Genomic DNA, 25693 nt, shown 5'->3' on the forward strand with positions numbered 1-25693 from the left:
ACCTGTTAATATGTAAATGATGGCAATATGTACCTGATGATGGTCTTCTTGGGGCCATCGTGCATTTTAGCTGCCTCAGCAAAACTGAGTAGCAGTTCTTTGGACCACAAAGCAAATGTTGTCCTCTGTGCAATTCTAAGCTTCCTGAAAACACTAGAGATTCTGGGGGGGAGGGGGGGGGGGGGGTGCTGTCACTAACCTCCGTACCCAAATATATACCCATGTTACTGGCCTCTGTCCACAAGCCAGGCTTGTATGTGCAGTAAATTCACCCTTTGTGCTTCTCTGCCCATTTTCCTATGCATTTGCATCTGCGAACATCATCATTAATAGTCAAATACTGCCACTATTCTGTCATTTTCTAACGCTACAAATACTGAGGAATTAACCTGACTGCTAACACAGAACTTGGCTTTTGATTTGCATGTTTTGATTTCCACATATTTGTTTGCAACCTGTCCAGGGTGCACTCAGGGCTCGTGCCCTGTGGTAAATGGAGCATTCTCCCCTGCATCCCCCACTAAGAGAAGTGGATGGATGGATGGATCAATGGATGAATGGATGGATTTGATCAAGATGATTATCTCTATCTCAGATGATGTCTCACGAATTGTAGAGTGAGCTATTTGCAACCCTTAATCTGTACAGATGTGAGTGTTATACCAGGATCGGCTCAGATCATCAGAAAAAACAGGTCAGCTTTACTAGTGATGCATTTAAATAGTGAGTCTGACTGCTCATTTCAACCAACATAATCACAAGTCACAAACTCATCACCTCCCTGAGTAAGAGTGTGTAATCCACCCTTTGATGTGAAATTGATGCTTCTGTACACATGATAAATGGAAACAGTTGCGCTAAATTTGTCCAAGTTCTACTAGAGGGTATTGAACACAGTAGGGTGAAAATGCTCTGACTTCCCATATGCTTTGCTCTTACCTGCATTGTGAGATTGTCATTGGTCATGACTTGATGAGCAGAACGCAGGATATTCCTGCAAAGTAACGAAGAGCAAATGGTGAAACTTACTAGACTGATGTGGAAACACTATTTGAGTGTCCAGTACAGATACCCTGTGAGTCATGTGCTGCAATGTTTGAATGTCTCAGTCTTTCAGTACTTTCGCATGCCGAGATCTTTGTAACAGATGCTTGCTGGGAAAATTATACCTATGCGTATCAGCAGTGGTGGATAGTTTGGGTCCAGAAAGTAAAAATCCAGATCAGGATTTTGTTTCAACCATCTAGTTGAGTACTCTGCTACCTGTGACTCTTTATGTGCAACTGGTTGGCCAAAACAAAATATTGGTCTGGATTTGTACTTTTTGGACCAGAACTATCCACCTCTATGTATCAGCGATAACTCGGCAACTTATTACTTTCGATGTTCAACTTTCTCTGACACACCAGGGTGTTCTCGTGCAGTGTCTGTTTTTTCATAATTATAAAAAAGGAAGACTTACTTAAAATGCTATACCCAAAGGTACTGCTGCGTGGTCTCTGCCTTTTCTATTTCAGCTGTTCTGCTGTTATCTTCACAGAGGCCCAAAACAAATCATTTCTTTGGAAACAGTTATTGACATGTTTTGAAGAGTTTTGGTTTTCCTTCAAAGTAAAGCATTTGAAATTCATATTGTAAGGAAAAATGATTGCATTGGCCTAATTGACCTTGTCCATTTAATGCTTTTTCCCAGCTGCATCACAGGGTTTCTATGAATGGGAACCTCATTAGAGCAGCGTTTCCCTCGGGGGCCCCCCGACGCTCCACGTTTTTGCTCCCACGGAGCTCCCTATTTCGTCCTCATTTTTTGGGGGGGTTGGAAGGGACCAAAACTGTGGAGCATCTGGGTCCCCTAGAGCAAGGTTGGGAAACGCTGAATGAGAATTTGGGAAAAGGCTGTATAGGTTCCTTCCTGCTTTTTTGTTTAGCAGATGTTGTAGTGCTCTTTGTCACTAATGAGTCCACTTAGACTTTTGGAAAAGTCCAGAAAATCTGCTATTGAAGTGAATGATTAAATTGCTCTTTCCTTGCCTTCACAATGTTTTGCATTTATTTCTTGTAATCCTCATGATAAAAACTACTATACAACGAAATAATAAAGCATTTCATTAACATAGGAGTGCTTCAGTGCAAGGGCTGGAGGCAGCCCATGAATGCAATTATTCAGCTACATTAGCTAATGCAAAATATGTACATAAACGAGGTCAACCGCAATTGAAAGTATTTATCGAAATTCAATGGCAGCAGCATGCAGTGAGATTCTAAAAGCTAACAGGTATATTACCTGCCTACAGTCAGCAGTCACTGTAGTGAATACCCAGGCAGACAAAGCTAACAGGTGTAATACCTGCCTCCAGTCAGTAGTCACTGCAACCATGCCCGGGCAGACACAACTAACAGGTATAATACCTGCCTCCATTCAGCAGTCACTGCAGCCACGCCCGGGTAGACAAAGCTAACAGGTATAATACCTGCCTCCATTCAACAGTCACTGCAGCCACGCCCGGGTAGACAAAGCTAACAGGTATAATACCTGCCTCCATTCAGCAGTCACTGCAGCCACGCCCGGGTAGACAAAGCTAACAGGTATAATACCTGCCTCCATTCAGCAGTCACTGCAGCCACGCCCGGGCAGACAAAGCTAACAGGTATAATACCTGCCTCCATTCAGCAGTCACTGCAGCCACGCCCGGGTAGACAAAGCTAACAGGTATAATACCTGCCTCCATTCAGCAGTCACTGCAGCCACGCCCGGGTAGACAAAGCTAACAGGTATAATACCTGCCTCCATTCAGCAGTCACTGCAGCCACGCCCGGGTAGACAAAGCTAACAGGTATAATACCTGCCTCCATTCAGCAGTCACTGCAGCCACGCCCGGGCAGACAAAGCTAACAGGTATAATACCTGCCTCCATTCAGCAGTCACTGCAGCCACGCCCCCCAGGCAAATTTCTGATTGCTGACCTCATGTCTACTTTAAATCTGTGATTTGGAGTTGGTATTCATCTGCCCTGGAATGGTTTTGAACAACGCTAGCATACAGGTTGCAGTACATTAGTTGTTAAGCTTAGTGGGGGGGTAGTGCTGGGGTCTGTTAAACTTAGTGGGGGGTAGTGCTGGGGCCTGCCTGCAGTGGGAGTTAAACAAGACACCATTGGTATAAGTCTGTTCAGTGGATGTAACTTGAATCACAAGAATTAAGAGGTGTTATGAAAACACCACAGAACATGTTTGTCCTCTGCCACCAATCAAAGCTCAAGGCTTTGCCACAACTCATGCTGTGTACTTTAACATCCCTCTGTATGCATAATTCAGCTGACACTTCCTGCAACTGTAAAGAGCTGCAGGTTTGCATGCGTTAAATGCCTTTTTCCACAGGACATGAAAAATCAAAAATTACGTCATCCTCTAAATGGCTGCCTATTTCATGAAATTAAGGTGCAGAAACAGTAACAGAATAGTAATAAGGTTATTAAAGAAGGGAGAAAATTGCCATCCATGACACAAGTACACACACAACTGGTGACCTATCCATTTTCTGTTTTGAAGCACCAAAATCAAGATTCATTCATTTCCATTGGCAATTTATTCCAGATTGCATTGTTTCAAGATGTATAGTATGTATGTTATAAGGTGTATAGTATGTATAAGGTGTATGGTATGTACGCTGTAAGGTGTATAGTATGTATAAGATGTATGGTATGTACGCTGTAAGATGTATTCATGTTATCTATATGAAACACCTTGCGCACTGAGCTCCAGGTTGTTTTGTGATTTTCGAGATGTAAAAATGCTGAAGGCTGAGCATTCCTGTTTCCCATATGTTGTTTTTGGCATCTTAGAACGTACCTCACTTATTACATGAATACTGTATGGGCAGCTCATGAGTCCAGCACAGTAACTGCATGTTAATTCTCGCCGACACTTAATTCATTATTCAGAAGAACTCAATAGGAAACACGGAGCTGGAGCCCAGAAGGATGCGATGTAACCTGCTCTGGCCTCTCTGTTCTTGGCACAGTGGCTGCCGAGGAGGTTATCGTAGCGGCGTCGTCTGCTGCTGGACCTTTCTTTATAGCGTTATAGGTAATGACGACACTTTCGAATATTGTAAAGTTTTACAATATTTTTTTACTTTGTGTCCCGCATATAAGAACAGAAAAGGAAATTATTCTAAGATAAATATCTAATAGGCTACGTATATTCCTTTCAGTCACATTCACAGAAAGCTAACACCTTAGCCACTTACCTAGAAATGACATACCCGAACATTTTATAAACACCTATGCATTTATTACTAATTATACAGTACAAACAATCAAATTTACTATTAATAAGAAAATGAGTATCTAACGGCAATCACGATCCTGGCTAGTGTGCTTATTGTCCATTATAATCTACATCCATCAAGACGGAGTGTTCTACAAATAGAAATTGAACATATATTTCTTTGTTTAAATCAGAGGACGAGGACGAATCTGAAATAAATCGGTAATTCTGTAATTACCTAAACACGGTAATATTTCCGAAGACATTCTCTTGCCGCATTGTTTTTCTAAATGCGTTTGCCATACACTACATATCAAACCCATAAACTTGCTCATAACTTGCACATAACTCTCTATACCGCAAGACTGGGGCAAAGTATTTTTATAATCCGTAATATAATGCTTCACCTGTTCCCTCACATTGTTACATGTGGGACATGTGGCCATGGAATGAATTTGCATTAGTTTAAATAATTAACATTATCTTAAGATCATTTTAATGCAATGAAGCCATATGAATAGCGAAGCCTATCTATATATACCAATGGCATGGCAATATACGAAAGGAGGAAGGGAACACTTATCCTAATCCTGATTCACGTGAGATGCATCTGAATTTAATCGATGCTTGTCGCCTTTTAGGGACAGCATATAATACAAAGAATATTATATGATTGATTTACCTTTTGACAAGGCTTCCTATACGGGGTTCGAGGAAGTTGCTGACAAGTGTTTGAAAGCCTGGCGTTTTGTGTGTGTTTGCATGCGTGTTCATAGGAGCTGCTGTATAGGGAGGCTGGGCTTCTGCTGCAATCGCGTGTGCAGCGGATGTAGTGCGAATAATACAAAAAAGTACTAAAAGGCGGCGGCACCGAGCAGCGCACAGTGGATGCCTGAGCGACGTTTTCCAAGCTTGGAGTTGGTAGCCTCGGTATATTTAGGTTACCCCTATACATGTCATAGTACTTAGGCGTGTTAGGGCGAAATGTATATTTTGCTATACAGGAGTGAATAACCTGCTATTGTTAGGAAGCTCTGAGCGGCGATGGTCATTTTTCTTCAATAAAAACAAGTGCGATCGCTGGGATTCTAAACGCCTTGAGGATATGAGCAGCGCGGATCCGGCGTCTGCCAAACTGCTGAGTTTCACCCAACGGTAAATCAACATGTTATGTTATGTCTTCTTGATTGAACTCTACGGCATGCAAGCAAAGTGATGCATTTGTGCATAATGGTGTTTAATTGCATGGGGACTGAGGCTGTATTTCACATTATCATGAGTCAAACGGATATTCGTAGAATGTTTTGCCAGCATTTGGTACCACACTTTGGTAATTATGGTTATATTTAATGCCTCCATTTACTCCCTTATTATACAAAGTATATATTGTTTCTTTCATGCATATTTCGGTCTGAGCGATCGTATAGCAGTAGTGGGCTTCTATTCGAATTGTAAGAATTAGTGATACGTAACTGCCTAGATCATTATAAATGCGGCAGCCTCTTGCTTTCGCTTGTGCTGGTGTACTGGACGACTTTCTCCCCCCTAATACGTATTAAGACAGATATGGTCAAATTACGGTAAATCATTATGTACATCATTTTTAAAAAGACGTTTACTATGGCACTCTTGGTTCATCTGTTGGTGGTGTCGTGGGGTCATCGCCTTTTAGTGTCCTTCTTTGAAAGGCACAATGTTATATTCAAATTTTTTTTTTATCAGACAGTGCATAATGAGTAAGCGTATTTGACGGTATGTTTCAAAACCAGAGAACTGCTCCGTCTGTATTACGAGTGTTGTGAAATTCAAACCGAATTAGCAAAAGTTAAATATTCAGTCAGTCTAAAACTGTGCCAGGTACAGCTGGTGAATAGTCACGGAAAATCGATTAATAATGTATTACAATATTCAGTGGTGCTGTCTGCGCTCAAAGTGCATGTGGTCCCTGTTGGGGAAAAATCCCTCTTCAGGCTCTGAGTGTCGCGAAGACCTGTTACCGTGAGCGTGTTATGCGCTATTATTTATGAAAATTGGTAATCATTACAACAGAGCAATTTACCAGCATTAAAATGCATCATATAAAATACTCCTATAACTCTTAAATAATATAATGATTGTAAGTTGTAAGTGGAATAGTACAGAGATTGTAAGTGCTGAATGGGGAGCTGTTGTTCTACAAAAATACAAGCCGCAGTTTTCTTTGAGGTGTCTTTTAGAAATCCTCAAAGACACCACTGCTCTGCTAGCTAGCGTCACCTCGGGGACTTTGGCACATTCAGACATTCTGACATATGCTACCAGCTCCGCGTATTAAGTTGGAATTAGTGGACTTTTTACTTTCTTACCTGCAGCTATCAATCTTTCGTTAAGCAAGGCTGTGTCTCCTGTTAAAATGCAGGTATACAAAAGACATTTCTGTACCTTTAGCCGTATGGTTTTCAAACCATTCGTCCTTTGTTTCATTCATTCATTCATTCATTCATTCATTCATTCATTTGTAATCATATATGTGCAGGTTTTGTGAAGAATAAACATTGGTGTTACAGTATAGATCTTCCCAGAAAGCCCTCCCCCACCATCTACACCACTCTTGTAGATCAGCATTGTGGAGCCTTCTCTGATTGTATGGAGAGAAGATGTATACAGTATTTCTATAGGCTGCCTGTCACAGGTCGCCCAACGGAGCAGATGTTTGACTTCTCCCCTTGTTAAGCTGAGTGGGATTAGAACATTGACACGAATCAGCACTACAAGAGCAGACGGGACATGATGGGGCAGCCTGAAGTACAGTAACACAAGTGGACAATAGGAAGCATTTCTGCTGCACTCAACTTTCTGAGTAGTAAAGGATCAATAATTGTACTTTGCCTATGCTGTGGACTTACCTATATACACATTTCTGCATGGTTGTCTTGTACATATCAGACAAATGAACATATATTGCTTGAGATTATTGCACATCTTACTCTGCTTTGGTGAGAAAGTACGGGCTCCTCAAAGATGCAATTATTAACGATGGATTGAACTTTCTGAAGTTTATTGTAGCATCAGAACTATCTTAATGGGAAGTTGCTGGTATCCACACAATGAAAACTGGTTTCTGCTAAATATTCAAACCTTAGTACCTAGTTCTACTCAATTTGTCTAGCGTTAACCTTTCATTTATTTTTGGTAAGGTAAAGGGATTTTAATCTGAACAGGGGGCAGAGCGATGCCGCAAAGCCCAGATGGTGAAGTCATATTAAAAGATGAGTGTCATCCATAATGAGAAAGACACTAGCTAGTAGATGGCATCTATCACAAAATGAGTTTGTGCTTAATTCTATCAAGGCCTTCATCTGAGCTGTGATGCAGGGTAATGCAGACAGTATGCAGTCAGCCCGTCATGCAAGACAGAGCATGCTGACCAGAGATGGGGGATAAGGCTTGAAACCACTTCCTTAATTACCTCCCCCCACCTCCCCCCGCTCCCTGCCCACACCTGCCCACTTTGGGGCCTGGCATGCCAATAATGATCCAAACCAATGATGCCTTTGTGTTTCAGCTCTGCGTCGGAGGATTTGGGCTGCAGGCGAGGGGAATTCAGCCGGAAGCATTATGGATCTGTGGAACTGGTGAGTCTGTTTTCTCACCTGTCAGATTTGGTGATGTCTGTGATATGGGTGGAGAGCCCCAGTTGCAAAAGGAGGCTTCTCTGGGTGGAGATCCCCAGTGGGGAGAGGAGGCCTCTCTGGTGGGAGCTAAACCCTCGTCTTTCACACATAGCTTGATGTGCTTTTCCTTTTTTTTACTTTTCTGCGCAAAGCAGCAAAGGTGTTAAGAAAATAGTGTTTGGTGTGAGTTTCCACACAAGAAATAGTTCCACTAATTGTTCCACTAACCATTAAAAGTTCAACAGTTCACAGTGGTAAAATGAAACTGAAGCCTTCTGATGTAGCAGATAAACCTTGCAGAAATTCTTAATTAAAATTCTGCCTGGTTTTCATATGGGGGTAGTCTAATCACAAATCTTCTAACAAATAGTAGGGTGAATGTACATTTTGCTGTTTCAGATCTTTACTTAGTCATAGTGCTCAAAGGTGTGTGTGTGTGTGTGTGTGTGTTTGTGTGTGTGCAGGTAACCACAATGCTGTCACTACCTGTGCAAAGCCGAATGTGGTTTTTGTTGATGATTTGTAAATTGATACCACTCGCTACATAGATATTTTAGTTTTGTCTCGTGGTTACTAAAAAAAATAAAACAGTGAACTGACAAACCTGCATACTGTAGGCCTAGCATTTGTACATCCAGCTACTGGAAACCATAGCATTTGGGGAAGATACACAGTCCAGTTTCCAGAAAGGCCAGCTAACAGGAATCTATTCAGACACCACTGATTAGCCTTAATGATCAGTAACATGAATTCCAGAAGGAAAGAGGTAGTGAAGATCTCATGGTGGCCATTTTGAATTGCTTTCCTGTTGATATTTGCAGTTAAACACCTTGAAGGCTTCCACTAAATTTCAAAGCCAAGACAGCAATTCTTGCCAATGGCTCCTTCAAGTTTGTGCCGCATTATTGGCAGAAGGCAGGTCGTGTGTTACAGGTGATACATTTATATGTGCTGCATGTCAGATTGTATTGGAGTAAAACGTAGAATGACCTGAACATTAGAATAGAATAGAATAGAATAGAATAGAATAGAATAGAATAGAATAGAATAGTGACACTTTATTTATCCCTGGGGTGTAAATTTCTTGTTTCCGGAGGCTGTGCGTCGCGTCTTGCTCTGCATGAGACACACAGACACGAAAACAGGTCAGAGTAAGTTTGGGGGTCACAGTACTGGGTCAGCCAGTGTCCAGCACCCCAGGAGCAACTAGACCATACAAAAATGATCAGGTCATGCTCAGAATGCAGATTTACGCACACGGGATATGCCCAGGGATTAGCTGATCTATATTATTCGACTGATACACAGCTGCCCAGACCGATACAGATTCCAATACAAGAGCTGTTTTCACTTCAATATTTTAATAAAATAAATGTCTTTATAATATATATTTATACTTTATATATCATTTATTATTTATATATAATATGTAATTTTTTTAACTAGTAAATTCAGATGAAAATGTATGCCAAAAAAGCTTTAATTACACTACTACTGTACAACTACTGTTCCACCTCATTCGAACGTCTTGTTTTAAGCATTTTTGAGGCATTTTGCTGTTCAGTTTGAACTTCTTCCAAGCGAGGATACGCACGTGGCGAGTGCTTAAAATGCCCCACAATGTTTCTCCCAGATCGTCGCACTTCACTGCGATCGCAGCCCCTCCCGTATCACCAGCTCTACCGAGGGAGTGAAACAGCCCAAGCTGCCGACTCCCAAACCATCCACTGCTTTTTCATATTACTCACGTTGTCTCGCACAGTCACATGCACTTTGTTTAGTGGGATTTTCCACTAAACTCTGCTTCCAACTCCCACCTCCCAAAGCTTCGTTTTTACAAAGATCGCAAATCGCTGTGCTACTAGTTGTTGTTAAAATAGCAACATACTTCTCAATCGTCATGTTATTATCTGATATTCTTACGCTCCTCGTACTACTACAGTAAGAGTATGCATGCGACGTCACTGTACAGTGGCAACAAAAACAGAGGCAGTGTTCAGTTTGAAAGCTGCAAAAATGTATCTAAAATGAGACAGAGATGTCGTACTGCTGATTATACAAATCGATGTAGCAATAGGAACTATCTTTTTGCACACTGTCGAAAAATAAATAAGTAAGTATCGGACATGGATCGATCACATATATGGCCAATACATAATCCAGGTCTGGATCGGTGCCGAAACCAATCTGAATATGGGATCAGTGCAGCTCCAGCTGTGCCACACAAACAAGCAGGTGGAAGTGGGTGGCATGCAACTGTTTTCTCGAAGTCACATCAGGCCGCCGTGTCTGTGTAATTATCCAGGCTGAATATGATCCAGGCTTCACTGGCCTCGATCGTCCATTTCCTCTGACATTTTATACATGCGTGGCGGTTTTGAGCTTCTTTCTGTATGTTGCAATGAGTTGAATCACTAGAAGGTTTGAGCTTCTCAGGAGGACAGGAAATTGAAGGCTGTGTGCTCCTGATTGTAAAGTAGCAGTAGTCCAGGGCTTTTTCTGGCAGACTATTGTGTTTTGTAATTATGTCTGCTTACAGCTGTTGAGTGTGTGTGTTAGTATTCTAACCAATATATTGGACGCAAGTTCCCATGGTAAATCGAAAGGTCTGCAGTGAATGAAAGTGTTTTCTGAATGAGGAGAGCAAGGCTTGGACAGGACAGTAACATTGTTGCACCATCCTGTTCGATATAAACACATACCCCACTGCCTTCTTAACTGGTTCTATTCTGAACAACAGGAAACAAGGCAGTTCCACAGCTATGCTGGGAGCCAGCCTGTTTACCTCTTATCCCGTCGCGGTGTCTGTGTGGTGAGTTCTGCTGCAGTGTTTCCGATGGTGTAAATATTACTCCTGGGACCCAAAATGGGTGAGAGCGTGTTCCATATGTTAAGGTGTTTCTTCCAGGAAAAAGTAATCTGAATATTTTCACAGTTAACAAGGTTGACAAGCAAAAAACAAAACAAACAAACAGCATAGTGTCTTGTTTCCAGAACCTTCAGTATGCTGATGTCACCACACTTCTAGTGGAAAATGAAGATGATATGATTTATAGGGAAAGGTAATATGCAAATCAGATCCTTACAACAGCCCATTTTTCCTACGTCCAACACACCAACTTCAAGAACTGACTGTTCATTTGCCTAATATGTAATGGCACTCTTGACTGGTGGCATTGTAAAGAGAATAATCAATGTTATTCACTACATCTGTGAGTGGTTTTAATGGCATGGCTGATCGCCGTATAGAGGTTGTAGGTATAGCTTTTTCTTCCTTGAAATAATTTAGCCATCCACAAATATGCTGCAGAATAGAAGAAATCTTCAAATCTTCATGACTTATATCAAACAAAACAACTAATTCTGAATTTGGCATTTTCTGTGACTTTTTATGAATGTGAAAGCTGGACAGTGAAGAAGCAGGAAAGAAAGAATAATACGCCTTTGAACTTTGGGGCTAGAAAACACTTTCAGGAGGAAAACGACATGTAGCTTCTCAATGAAATCAAGGCTACTTGACATAACTCAAATGACTAAAGCTGTAGTACTATGGATCTATAAGGAGATGACTTGGAGTGCATTATAGAAGACCACAATTCTTGGAAAAGGTAAAGGTGAAAGAGGACAACCAGCAGCAAGGTGGATATATTCAAAAATTACTTACTAAATAGGAGGATCCCTGTGTCCAAAAATATGGACAATGGCTCTAAAAGGAGGACATCTGTGTCCAAAAAGATGGACAATGGCTCTAAAAGGAGGACATCTGTGTCCAAAAATATGGACAATGGCTCTAAAAGGAGGACATCTGTGTCCAAAAATATGGACAATGGCTCTAAAAGGAGGACATCTGTGTCCAAAAATATGGACAATGGCTCTAAAAGGAGGACATCTGTGTCCAAAAACTGACTAGATATTCCAGCAACTTATCCAGACTTCTGGTGGTAGAGGGAGGAGGCTGGGGTTTGCCCGGGACAAGATGCCAGTCACAAAAACATGCACAGTTACACACTAAGTGCAGTTTAGAGAGGTCAGGAAGCCTAACTGCACACGGCACACTGCACACGGCACACTGCACAATGGCTTTATATCACAATAAGGTATGAAATAGCAGGCAAAAGACCGCAATCACATATTAAAGAGGCAAATTACATCTAAAGAAGGAAATTAAATTCAGGAAATATTTACAGAAAAATAAATAAAAGATGTGCTCATCAACACTGCCAGATTAATTACACAGCTGCAAAGTAGGCGTTGGGGTGATATTGCATCAGTGAGTTGGTGCTGATTATTTAGAATGTCAAGGTAGTGAATGTGCCTTCAGCTGACCTACAGAAGATTAGCGGAATTTCTTTTTTGTCCAACAGAATGCACTGTAGCACACACTAACTGTAAAGGAGGCTCACTGAATAGAAAAATACTCACGGTAATGCAGAGCTCAACATTTAAACAGAAACCAGTGTTTGCATTGCATCTGATGCTATTGCCATATTTACTGAAACTGTTTTATGTATTAGCTTAGTTTGATTCTTTTCCTTAGAAGCCTTAAAATTAGAAATGTATTTATTTATTATGAAGCAGAATTTCTGAAATTTTGTAGAAGAGATATATAATATTTGAAAGTTTTTTTAACTGATCAAACATCATAATGAACTTTTTAATTTAATTACATTTAAAATGTGCTGCGTTACCTGATTGTGTACTAGGGCATTAAAGCTGACTGCTGTACATGAACACTATTCTTTATTTCTGTTCCAGTGTAATAACCCGTATATGTTTCGCACTATCAGTGACTGGTGGAACCAGTTACCCTGATTGATTTGCACAGGCAGTTTTATTAAGAAACACTTTCAACAGCCACTTCAGTTTCCCAAAGGAGGGGATTTTGCAGTGCTCGCGTCAGAGCCGAGTCTTGGTGAATGTATTGGCTGGCAGTACAGCCAATCAGTACGCTTAATCCTGACAGCACAGTGCCTAGTGTGTCCTGGCAATTTTATTATAGCCACAGAACCTGGATGTATCGGTCAATCAGAACTCATTGCTACGGTTTAAAAAGCATATTGCGTCGAGGACAAACCATGTTCCCGAAAGCATGTTTGCAGAGGAGCTTTTTTAAGCCTTCCTGCGGCAATGCATGGACTCCTTCATCAACACTATTGCTACATGCTTTTCTGTTCATGTCCTGAACAGCAACAGAAGACATCGTTTGGCAAATCATAGTGCGTAATGCGGGCCATTGCTATTGCTGGAACATTATCTGTGGTACATCTGTTTCAAGATTAAAAGACTATTGCAGCTTTATCTGTATCACAGTTCCATCATTATTGTCCATCCTGTTAGTGTTCCAGCCTGAACAATCAAAACTTTGGTAGAATTGAAAGGAAGCTATGTAGAAATTCTTAACACGTGGAACTATCCATCCATCCATCCATTTTCCAATCCGCTTATCCTATTGGGTCGCGGGGGGTCCGGAGCCTATCCCGGAAGCAATGGGCACGAGGCTGGGAACAACCCAGGATGGGGGGCCAGCCCATCGCAGGGCACACTCACACACCATTCACTCACACATACACACCTATGGGCAATTTTGCAACTCCAATTAGCCTCAGCATGTTTTTGGACTGTGGGGGGAAACCGGAGTACCCGGAGGAAACCCCACGACGACATGGGGAGAACATGCAAACTCCACACACATGTGACCCAGGCGGAGATTCGAACCCAGGTACCAGAGGTGTGAGGCAACAGTGCTAACCACTGCACCACCATGCCGCCCCCACGTGGAACTAGATACTAGAAAGGTACTGGCTGCGCAGCTTCTGCAAAGGTACTGGCTGCGCAGCTCCTGCATAGGTATTAGCTGTGCAGTTTCTGCAAAGGTACTGGCTGCGCAGCTCCTGCATAGGTATTAGCTGTGCAGCTTCTGCAAAGGTACTGGCTGCGCAGCTCCTGCAAAGGTACTGGCTGCTCAGCTCCTGCATAGGTATTAGCTGTGCAGCTTCTGCAAAGGTACTGGCTGTGCACCTTCTGCAAAGGTACTGGCTGCGCAGCTCCTGCATAGGTATTAGCTGTGCAGTTTCTGCAAAGGTACTGGCTGCGCAGCTCCTGCATAGGTATTAGCTGTGCAGCTTCTGCAAAGGTACTGGCTGCGCAGCTCCTGCAAAGGTACTGGCTGCGCAGCTCCTGCATAGGTATTAGCTGTGCAGTTTCTGCAAAGGTACTGGCTGCGCAGCTCCTGCAAAGGTACTGGCCGTGCAGTTTCTGCAAAGGTACTGGCTGCGCAGCTCCTGCATAGGTATTAGCTGTGCAGCTTCTGCAAAGGTACTGGCTGCGCAGCTCCTGCAAAGGTACTGGCTGCGCAGCTCCTGCAAAGGTACTGGCTGCGCAGCTCCTGCAAAGGTACTGGCTGCGCAGCTCCTGCAAAGGTATTGGCTGCGCAGCTCCTGCAAAGGTACTGGCTGCGCAGCTCCTGCATAGGTATTAGCCGTGCAGCTTCTGCAAAGGTACTGGCTGCGCAGCTCCTGCAAAGGTACTGGCTGCGCAGCTCCTACAAAGGTACTGGCTGCGCAGCTCCTGCAAAGGTACTGGCCGCTCCAGCCTGCTTACCCTCCCCATGACAAGCGCCTCATCTCCCGTTTCGCCTCCTCTTCCGTTTCACCTGCTGTAGGACCCAGGCAAGATGGGCTGGCAAGGCAGCGGCTCGAGCCCAAGCCTGCCTTATTACCGTGGCGACTGTGACCCCATCAGCATCATCATCGGCAGCGTTGCCCTTTTCATCCCAGAAAGGCTTCCTTGCAGGGGATGTTCACCCTGTGTTTTCTCACTCGCTCTCTTCGCACATGCACTTTCTCCTGGTCTTTGTGGCTTTTGTCCGAAGGTAAATTTCACGGCTGGGGGAGGGGCTGGGGCTGGGGTGACTTGTGCCGCAGCAGAAGGGAAGATTCTCATTAAAGGAGCATTTCAGCCGTACAAATAGCAGCGTCTCCCGGCAGTGATAGCCTTGCTGCAGAAGGGCCTGCCACTGGTTCTGCAGGCTAATTGGAAAGCTAGAGGCAATGGGGTTGAATGCTGACTAGATATGCTGACTAGATATGCTGACTAGATATGCTGACTAGATATGCCTTTACTTTAGTAACACAGTAGCTTCAGGTTGCCTGTACGGACTCTCCTCGACTTACAATGGGGTCACCTTCAGATGAACACATCGTAAGTGGAAAACATTGTAAATTGAATATGAATATAAGATAAATAAATAAGCAAATAAGTATCTGCTGTCACTGAATTTGTAAATGTTTGGCCAAGCACCGAAAAATAACATGCAACATGTTGTTAAACGCTGTTTAAGATGTTTACGCTTTGGATCGGCAGACTGAAAACATAGCCAAATGGGTGCTACAGTACCATCGCCCAGCACCAGTAGAAAGTATCGCACGGCGTATCGCTAGCCGGGCAACAGATCACAGCTCAAAGTATAGTGACTAGGAATGTGCATTACTATCGTACCGTCACATCAAGTTAAAAATAAAAAAAGTCAAACCAACATTAAGTGTTGAGCATGGGGAACGCTGTTAATAGTGATAGGAGAGAATAATCAATCACAGATAGGCCTCATACAGTATACAGGTTGTATATTTTACAGAAATTATACAATATACAGTAATAGAAGGTAATATTCTTGTCTGTTGAAATTAGGAAACTGCTTGTATATCTAGTCCTCTGCAGCACTGCCCCATAATATAAAGATATAAAAGACTTGTAAATGTCTGGGTTTGGTTTGAGGCCCCTGATTGGCCAGTGGGTTATGAATGTATCTTTGCCACTTCCCTGCCATTGGCCAGGACCTTCCGCAACCTCATTCGCTGCTTTCCCATTGTCTGGTCCAGGCATTGGCCAAGTCAACAAACACATGTCTGCATGTTTGCATACCATGGCTGCTTTTCCTCTCAATCTCCTGTCAAGGTCTACGAACTTAGAGGTGGAGTCAAGGTAAAGGTCATTGTTATCACTATACTTTCATTATCAGATTATATGTACTGAAAGCTCAGTATGGTAAACAGAATACCTCAGAGAGTGAGAGAAATGTGTAAAGGTACAAACATGAGAACAGGGGGTTATTCCATGAGAGTAGCTAAAGAAAGCCAGACCTTCCTAAAAAAGTCAGACTCAGACTAGCACCAGGTCTAACTTAGCCTCATGTTGTTCCACTAACAGCAGTTCAGCTTTAATTAATCAAGGTTCATACAAGACAGTCTTGCATTGTCTCACTTGGTTTGCACACCCAAGATATCTAAGAAGCCCCGATGAATGGATGGATCGATCAAATGAGTCGATGCTTGTACTCGTACTTGCGCAAATGGCAAATAAACCATCAGTTAATTTCGTAAGTTGAGGGAAGCTGTAGACTTTTATATTTCTGGCAGATATGCAGTTCTATGTGGAAGTTTTCAATACTCAAAAGAAGTATTTAAAGCTATTAAAAGTATTTTGGGTAATAAGTGTTTACGTGCTCAGAACAAAAAACACAATCCAACATTAGAACCTATGCAAACCAAGTAATCTAAGTCAACTACTGAAATGTCCAAACCATCTGGTCCAATCTGAATTTTGCAAAACCACTCCCAGTTTGCATGGTCAAAGTTCTTAACTACTTAGGTATAAGCAAAATAGATTCAGTAGACAAAATTTGTATACAGTCTAAGTGAAAGAAAATGTTTTGTTGATATTTGTTCAGTCCTCTTTATTGTCCTGTAGTTCAATGTTTCATTGAATACATTTTACTGTGTTGGGTAGTAGTTCTGTTGTTCTTTACCACTGGCATTGTTCATTATAGCTGCTACTGCACTGTTACCTTTGTTAAATGTAGCAACACAACCACAAGTAAAAGTCTTTCATCTCCCTGCAGATGTGTACAAGGTGAAATACCTCAGGCATTCGGCTTTTTTGTCTAATTATATCCACATATAACTAAACTACTGCAAAACATTATTAAAACTATACAAACACAAGATTAAAATTTGGTTTGTAAATCAATGGTTGAAATAATGTTTAATTATGGTTGATATTGTTAATGGAAAAATTAATGGATGGTATGATTAAGACTCGGTGGATTACATAATCTGCCATGCTGTATATTATCGAGGTAAACAAATGCAGTGCTTCGAGTGTGAAGAAGCTACAGGCTGCTGTGGTATTTTCAGCTTCCACTCTGGCTCCCAAAGAGTGCTGACTGTAAAAATAAGCAGAGCTTCCAGGCACCTTCTGGGTTACAAATAATGTCTGATTGTTGCAGCTTCTCTATGTGTGACATGTAACAAAGCAGTAATGACCAGAGCTGCTGTCGTTTCTGCCGCCTGCACCCGAGACGCGTGTCTCTGCATAAGCAGGGCCTTCCTCCCGCTTACCTCCCCGATGACATCAGTTATCTATTTGCAAATGCATTAATATTGATCTATTCTTTTGCCATGTAAGGTCATTTATTTCTTATGCTAAGGCCCTTGGGGAAATTATTCGTCATCTTCTAACCAGAAGGTCCATTTGTGTTTGAACAACATTTTACTACGTTCTTTGCTCCGAAATGTTACATTTAAGAGCTGAACTGCTTCACTGTCTGCAGTTCAAACGGTGATATTTTGGGTGGCAGCAGTCCTTACCTTACAGACGATGTACAGATTGATATGGTGTGTATGGGCTGTGTATGTTCAGTCTTTGGATTCAGCGTGACAGTGCTAAGACTCACGGGATCAGGCTCACTCACGGGATCAGATTGTGCATGACTGATATGCAGAGTGAAGAATTACGGAGCTCCTTGCAGAAATGTTTACTGCAGAATGTATAGAGTGCAGAATTGAGTACAGAGTACAGAACTGAGTACTGAGTACAGAATTGAGTACAGAGTACAGAATTAAGTACAGAGTATAGAATTGCTGGATCATGCATAATCAAACGTAGGAGTTCTGCAAAACAATATCTTCTTCGTGTTCCACACTTAAGAATGCTTATTCTTTATTGCCCTGGTATAATACAAAAATAAGTCTCTGGGTGTTTCCTAAAGATATTGTTTCTTGCACTAGATATTTAAATTAACAGGAGTTTGCCTGAACAGTATTTGTCCGAATGAATATTCATGCTGATGTATGACTTCTTAATAAGTATGGATTTGATTAATTAATTGAAAGTGCCTGAGTAGGATCTCTGGTAAATTTATTATCCTCTCTGTCTGACTGAATTTCCAGTTCACTGTGGTTTGATGAGTAGCTACTGTTGCATAAATTCACTTAATACCGATTGCATTTCCTGTGTAAGACAATACAAAGAAGTCAAAGTAATTGCGATTCGGTGTTCTAAGCATGGTGCTAATTAGCAACTGACCAAATAAGTTCACTCTACATTACATTTGCCCTCGTTATCGATATTTATGGCTGCATTTGCTTGTCCCTCAGGTGTGAGCTGGAAAAATGCTCTTGCTAATGGGGAAAAGAAATTCCAGGGCTGAAATAAAGACGCTTCATATATTTCAGCTGAAAAGCTTTGATGCAGCTAATTATCCTCCTGCTTGTCATAGTCAGTTTCTGACAGATTCAGCTGGTCACATGACATCATGCTGAGTAGCAGCTAAAGATGACATCATGCTGAGTAGCAGATAGAGATGACATCATGCTGCCAGGGGGCCCAGATATATTTGGGAAGGGATCTTCGTCTGTATCATTACACATCTTCCATACCAGACGACCTTCAATAATACTGCATACTGAGAGTCTGAGGTATTACGTTTAAGGCAGTTACTCTTGGCAGTTACTGTTTGCTGCAGTAAATGAACGTGAAGAGAACAGGGAAGTTAAACACAGGCTTTGCATATAACTGACAGTTTGTCTGTGCAACAATTAGTCCTGGTGCCTGTCACCCTGTCATGGAACCAGGCCATTTTCTACTGAAGTTCCACGGCGGGGGGGCTGTTGGACTATAGAGACAGAAATAAAATGGCTCCATCCACCGCTATCTTCAGGCTTGCCGCCCTTCCCCCCCCCACACCACCCAACCTGTTTCCTGTGCACCCCTCCAGCAGGTGATACAGGCACCCTTGAAGACGGAGTAATTACTGCTGCTAGTCTTATCAGCAGTGTTTATATGGCTAAAAGACGAGGGACGGCTCCAGAGGGACAAGCAGAAGCCATGAGCAAATTATTTTTTTCTCTTTTCCCTTTTCTGCCCCCCCACCTCCTCATTTATCACCAGCAGTTTATTGTCTCTTTGTGAAAGCAGAGAGCTCGGGTTGCTGTACGGCCCCCATACGAGTCCTTATTCTGGATGGACATCCCTGGTACCTCAAGAGTGTTTGCTGCTAGGAACTGGAGTGAAGCCTAAAGATGCATGAATGGTGAAAGTGCACTGCTCTTTAAATCAGTGGTAAGCAAATCCGATCCTGCAGTGCTGGTATCCAGCAGGTTTTCCGTCCTACCTGAGTTACTCTCTGCCTGAGATCAACTGTGGTTCATCAGAGACCAGGCAGGATGGAAAACCTGCTGGATACCGGCACTCCTGGATCAGGGTTCCCTCCGACCTAATTTAAATCCATGCCCTTAATAGATGGTCTGTTTTGTTTATGTATGTTATGGAGGAATCAGATGAGAATTGATGCATATTCAGCCTGCATGACAGCAGCCTCTGATTGATTGTATGAATGAACGACGGCAGCCATTCTGCACCAGTATATTCAGCACACAGCAGCTAAGGTGGGGAGGGGAGAATTCACAAGTTAGACACAGGGCCAGAGTGGGCAGTTTTAGCCAGTATGTCGGGGAGCCACCCCTAAGGGCAAAACATGGTGGGGGGGTGAGGTCTCTAACCATTTAGGGGGAGGCATGAATATTGGGGGGTTGTATGGGCTGGTTTTCAATACTGGGGTGGTTTCAACCTCCCCATCCCCTCATAATCTATACCCATGACCACCCCCACACTTTCTAAGGATGTCCAGAGATCTTTTATGACCCCAGGGAGTCAGGACTTCGGTTTTACATCTAATCCAAAGGATGGCACCGTTTGTACAGCACAGTGTTCCCATCCCTGCACTGCGGTCCACACTGACCACAGGAGTGGCTAACCTGTCAGCCACACCAACACTGGGTAGGCCCAAACCTGCTTAGTGTCACATGGATTACCTAGTCTGACCTGCAGGTGGTCTGGCTTTCCTGCTGCTGCCCATTATAGGATGGGCTTGCAGACCTGCTGGCCAAATACCTTAGTGTGATATAGGTGTGATATTTCAAAGGTGATTAGTGGTTGGACCTGCTGGGATGTGCACACGCAGCAAAATAAATATATAAGTGGATATAAGTGCATCTGGCATCCCATCTAGAATATGGCCTTCCTCGAACCCTGTGCTTCCTGGGACGGACTCAAAATCACCACCAATAGATAAGTGGTTTTTGATGAACGTATGCAAGAGCAAGTTGTTTAATACAATTAATCATGATTATGACCATGCACAGGTATGGACAAGCACACAGACTCACATGCATAGCCAAGGTTAGCACAGACCCACGCATAGCCAAGGTTAGCACAGGCTCATACGCATAGCCAAGGTTAGCACAGACACACGCATAGCCATGGATAGCACAGGCATGCACACAGACACACATGCATAGCCAAGGTTAGCACAGGCTCATACACATAGCCAAGGTTAGCACAGACCCATCCATAGCCAAGGTTAGCACAGGCATGCACACAGACACACATGCATAGCCAAGGTTAGCACAGGCTCATACGCATAGCCAAGGTTAGCACAGGCTCATACACATAGCCAAGGTTAGCACAGACCCATGCATAGCCAAGGTTAGCACAGACTCACACGCATAGCCAAGGTTAGCACAGGCATGCACACAGACACACATGCATAGCCAAGGTTAGCACAGACACACGCATAGCCATGGATAGCACAGGCATGCACACAGACACACATGCGTAGCCAAGGTTAGCACAGGCTCATAAACATAGCCAAGGTTAGCACAGACCCATCCATAGCCAAGGTTAGCACAGGCATGCACACAGACACACATGCATAGCCAAGGTTAGCACAGGCTCATACGCATAGCCAAGGTTAGCACAGGCATGCACACAGACACACATGCATAGCCAAGGTTAGCACAGGCTCATACGCATAGCCAAGGTTAGCACAGGCTCATACACATAGCCAAGGTTAGCACAGACCCATGCATAGCCAAGGTTAGCACAGACTCACACGCATAGCCAAGGTTAGCACAGGCATGCACACAGACACACATGCATAGCCAAGGTTAGCACAGGCTCATACGCATAGCCAAGGTTAGCACAGACTCATGCATAGCCAAGGTTAGCACAGACCCATGCATAGCCAAGGTTAGCACAGACTCACACGCATAGCCAAGGTTAGCACAGACTCACACGCATAGCCAAGGTTAGCACAGACTCACACGCATAGCCAAGGTTAGCACAGACTCACACGCATAGCCAAGGTTAGCAGGACATGCACACAGACGCACTTGCATAGCCAAGGTTAGCAGGACATGCACACAGACGCACTTGCATAGCCAAGGTTAGCAGGACATGCACACAGACGCACTTGCATAGCCAAGGTTAGCAGGACATGCACACAGACGCACTTGCATAGCCAAGGTTAGCAGGACATGCACACAGACGCACTTGCATAGCCAAGGTTAGCACAGACGCACGCATACGGGCAGCCTGGACCACATAACGAGTTGCCTCATTGCTGTTTGCATGCTAAATATGTCTCGGATCCACTGTGGCGTTTGAGAGTTAGCATTGCTGTATGAGGACAGGGCAGAGGAAGCGCCATGTCTTATCAGACATGAGGAAAGCGAAGAAGCACGCAGGGACCTCGGGGCACTGCATTTCACTCCTTTTATTGCATCTTAGTATTGCTGAGTACTTACAAAAATTTTACATCGACTGCATTTTGCCCCTGCTGAGAGGTGACGCAACTTCTCACATATGGCTGGGCTTCAGGTTAAACAGAATTGTTTTGATCAAGCTGCAGATCAGCAGTGCAGTTCAAATGCAAGAGCTTATTCCACTGATTTGCTTCACAGCTTAATTAGCTCTGTCTGTTTCATACTGTCGGCATTTGAAGACTTAAAATATTTCTCCTTTAATTAAAAAAATATTCAATTTGACCGGAGCATTTTTGGGTAAATTACACTGGCAAGCAGCAGTAAGATTGGAACACTGCTTCACCCCCCCCCCCCCCACAGTGGGTGTGATTATGATTACATTGTCACTGTCTGATTCCATTTCCTGTAACTCACCTTACTGGGTGCCCTGGTAGTCCCACCCAGTGTGAGCACTGAAGCATCATTTCTCCCACCAGATGTACAGTCCACCGTTCTGCGTCAAAACTTTCCCCATCAAGGGTTTTATATATACTGGGGTTGGCATAAGAAATTAAATGTGAATTTAAATGGGAGTTTTGGGAAAGCTGTAGGTGACAAAAAAAGCCAGCAGATGACACACAAAAAGTTTAGTGACTCATAAATGCATTAAATATATGTACAGTGCTGGTTTGGAGGATGCCAAGCGTGTTTACGGCAGCCTCTGATGTGATATCTCGCAGTGAACTTGCAGTGATCTCGCAGTGATCTCGCAGTGAACTTTTTATCTCGCGTCTCTCTTATCTTTTTACTTTGCTTCATTCGACTCGCATGCTCACTTTGCTCGCCGAAAAACATTTTCCATGGTTTGTTTCTGAGGGGTCTGCATCTCTAGCCCCCGCGATGTGGAAGGGATGATTGAGTTTTTGATAGTTTTAACCTATTATGTATATGCTGTGTCCTCCTTGTGTAAATCGCCACCTACAGTAAGCAGGTCTTGAGCCAAACTGTAGTGGCAGCCTATAGATCTGGAAATCCTCAACCTTCATGCCTGGGCAGTGTAATCAACAGCTTGTCTCAAACCTTTATAAGCTCTACCACTGACACACACCCATTGGCACCGACAGACCTTATATATTTCGTAAAAAAAGAAAAGAAAAAATAAATAAATAAAATGAATGAGTCCTCCTCCGCCCAGAGGTGAGATGCAGCCTGTCACCTTTGTGATAGTCACTGCGGGAATTCATGACATCAAGTTACATACCAGCACGGTCTATCTCCTGCTCTGTTAGGCAACATTCTGTCTTAATGTTTTATACAGATGATTTCAGAAAGACATTCTGAGACAGTAATTATAGTGTTGTATGTGTTACTGTGCTGGTCATGATCATTTGGTACAGATACTGAGCACTGTATGAAATAAAAGAAAGACTTGTTCTAGCATCCTGTTGAGTTTTGTTTGTTCTGTACCTGCAAGGGTCGTTTTGCTATGGACACGTCTGTCTCACAGCTACGGCATTTAACTTGTCAAAACCCACACTTTCAGCTCACAGCTTTTCCCCATTGGTTAGCTGTCTGAAACTAAACTGCATCATTTTGCAGTGTATGGGTATGGTGATGGAACCTGAGAATACCTTGAACTGAGTCATTTCATGTAGGCCAGGCTTTCAGATAAATAAATTAACTAGCCCTTAGGTTTAGGGGCAGTGTGTGTCCTAGCAGGCTGAACCTATGCGCCTGTGATTGCAAGGTTGCTGGTTTAAGCCTTGTAATTGTTATTATTGTACTTTAGAAATCTGTGCACCTTGCCACTTAACAGAAAACATTGCTCTTAATTAATGCAGTGATGTCATATGGTGAAAACTGTGATTGGTTGAAGAAGTGAAGCACAAGCCCCTCTCTTATTGGTCCAGGGACGTGCTCCTCCACCGTTAAGCCTTTTAGATTGGTGATGTGCCTTGTTTTATCTATGTCATATAGTTTGAGGAGTGTCTTCACATTTTTCATATTTTTCCACCGAAATTTTACTCCACTATCCTGAAGTACTTTAAAGAGTCTTTCTACCTCTGCTGCAGTATCAATATCTTGAATCTCGCGCCAACCAAATTTATTTTATTGCTCATTGATTCCTAAAATGAGTTTCAAGATCTAGTTTAGAAAATGTAGGTGAACTACACACTGGTCCTTGGGGGTCATTTACTGAGTAGAAAAAATCCAGTTACCTTGCAGTGACCCTCTCTCCCCAAGGCTGTCTGGGAAGCTCTTCTGACAGACATCACTACAGATGAACTTAGGGCTCGGTCTTATCTCAGGCTGCCTTATTATCATACCATTCCAATCTGCAGGGTTATATCGTTTGCATCCATCCGTCATCTCAGTTTAGACATTGTTCAGTGATGAACCCAGACAGCTTCCAGTTCAGCTTCAGATGCCAGATAATGATAGATTATGTTAATGAAATGAGTACTTTTTGTCATAGAAAACCACGTTATATTTAAATGTTAAACTGCTTAATTCTTCTGAGAAATAGATATTTTGTGCTCTATATTGTTCAGTTCCGAGAAGCATAGACCATTGAACATTCTAGCAATTTGTATGCATTCTTTTTTATTTTGTTTATTGAATAGTAAACGAACTAGCCATTGAACTCAAGTAACTGGCTGATGAACTATGAACACTTCTTCATCGCATTACGAATTCGTCTGTGGTCTTTATATTGTACATTTTATTTTTTCCAAACATCATCACCATTAGATGCAGCTTTCAGGTATTTACTATATTTAAAAAACATGCATGTTAGTAATTCCGCATGTTTATTTGACTAAAACATTAACTTAAATAAAGATTATTAACATGTTAAATTAACAGTAACATACAGTTTTTTTGTATCCAGTTTTTATTGATAAGCTTAATATGTACTTATGTAAAGAATTTAGTATTATATACAATAGTAGTATGAATGAAGTAGGATAATATTATGAAATGGAAATTTCAGCTAGGTCAGGTATGTGGGTGATCCTCGTGATTCTGGCAGAAAAGTCAAAGAAGTCCTCCCACACACCTTTGATTTCATATTATCTGTATCCAGAAACAAACAGATACGTGTATCTTCATTCTTCTATGTATATGACTGCAGGCCTAATGCTGGCTGCACTTGGACTGAAAGTTATGAATCGTGTCGAGGTATAAAATTGAATATCATACACTACAGCGCTGGGACTGCAGCACATTTAGGGTTAGAGTTAGGGTTAGGGTTAGGTAGGGTTAGAGTTAGGGTTAGGGTTAGGATTAGGTAGGGTTAGGGTTACAGCAGGGGAGGCAGACATTTATTTCTAAGAGTCATATAACAAAAATTTGGCAGTGGTATGCATGTATTTGAGGGTAGGATTTCTTGAGTCACACTGCTGTCAGTCCTGCTCAGTTCCTCGTGTCCCTGTGTGGTTTCATGTGGCACCTGGGGTTGCCTCTTCAGTGACATTGACACCAGAGGAGGCGCATTCAGCAGGGTTTGGGTGCTGTGTCATCACATAGTGGGTTCCTAGCATGTCAAAAGGAATTTTCAGTAAATCTGGCAACTTTTGAAATTTGAGATGAAATTTCTTTTTAGCAAAGAAAACGTGATAGTGTCATGATTGCATCATGTTAGAAAAATCAATTACTTGGTGAGGACAAATTGTAAGCATTACAGTGCTCCAACCCCAGTAGCCTTAAAAGCAGTGACTTCCCTCCTCAAACCTATGTCATGGACAGCAGTGAATTCCTTCCTCAAATCTCAGCAGTGGATAGCAGTGAAGGTTGTTGTTCCACAAAACTGAATTTTCAGATTGCTCCCTTTAACCTCTTGTGACTCATTAATGCCTCAGCAACAGATGAAGAAATTGTTGAATGTTTGGTGTTTAACCTCTTTTCTTCTAA

The 25693-nt window shown here is 42.6% G+C and overlaps 1 protein-coding gene across 4 annotated transcripts in view; it reads left to right on the forward strand.

Annotated features, from left to right (window-relative positions):
* The window catches only part of garnl3 (GTPase activating Rap/RanGAP domain like 3), an 84034-nt gene that overhangs the window by 12809 nt on the left and 45532 nt on the right, over positions 1–25693 (forward strand). For 3 of the 4 annotated variants that reach the window (XM_049020095.1, XM_049020097.1, XM_049020099.1), the window contains exon 2: positions 7814–7883. In XM_049020095.1, coding sequence (XP_048876052.1) covers positions 7814–7883 — 70 coding nt within the window. Of the gene's footprint in view, positions 1–5039; positions 5425–7813; positions 7884–25693 lie in introns of those variants that run through there. The other variant, XM_049020096.1, reaches the window with a different exon arrangement.

Source organism: Brienomyrus brachyistius, chromosome 7 (genome assembly GCF_023856365.1).
Source record: "Brienomyrus brachyistius isolate T26 chromosome 7, BBRACH_0.4, whole genome shotgun sequence".
NCBI lineage: Eukaryota > Metazoa > Chordata > Actinopteri > Osteoglossiformes > Mormyridae > Brienomyrus > Brienomyrus brachyistius.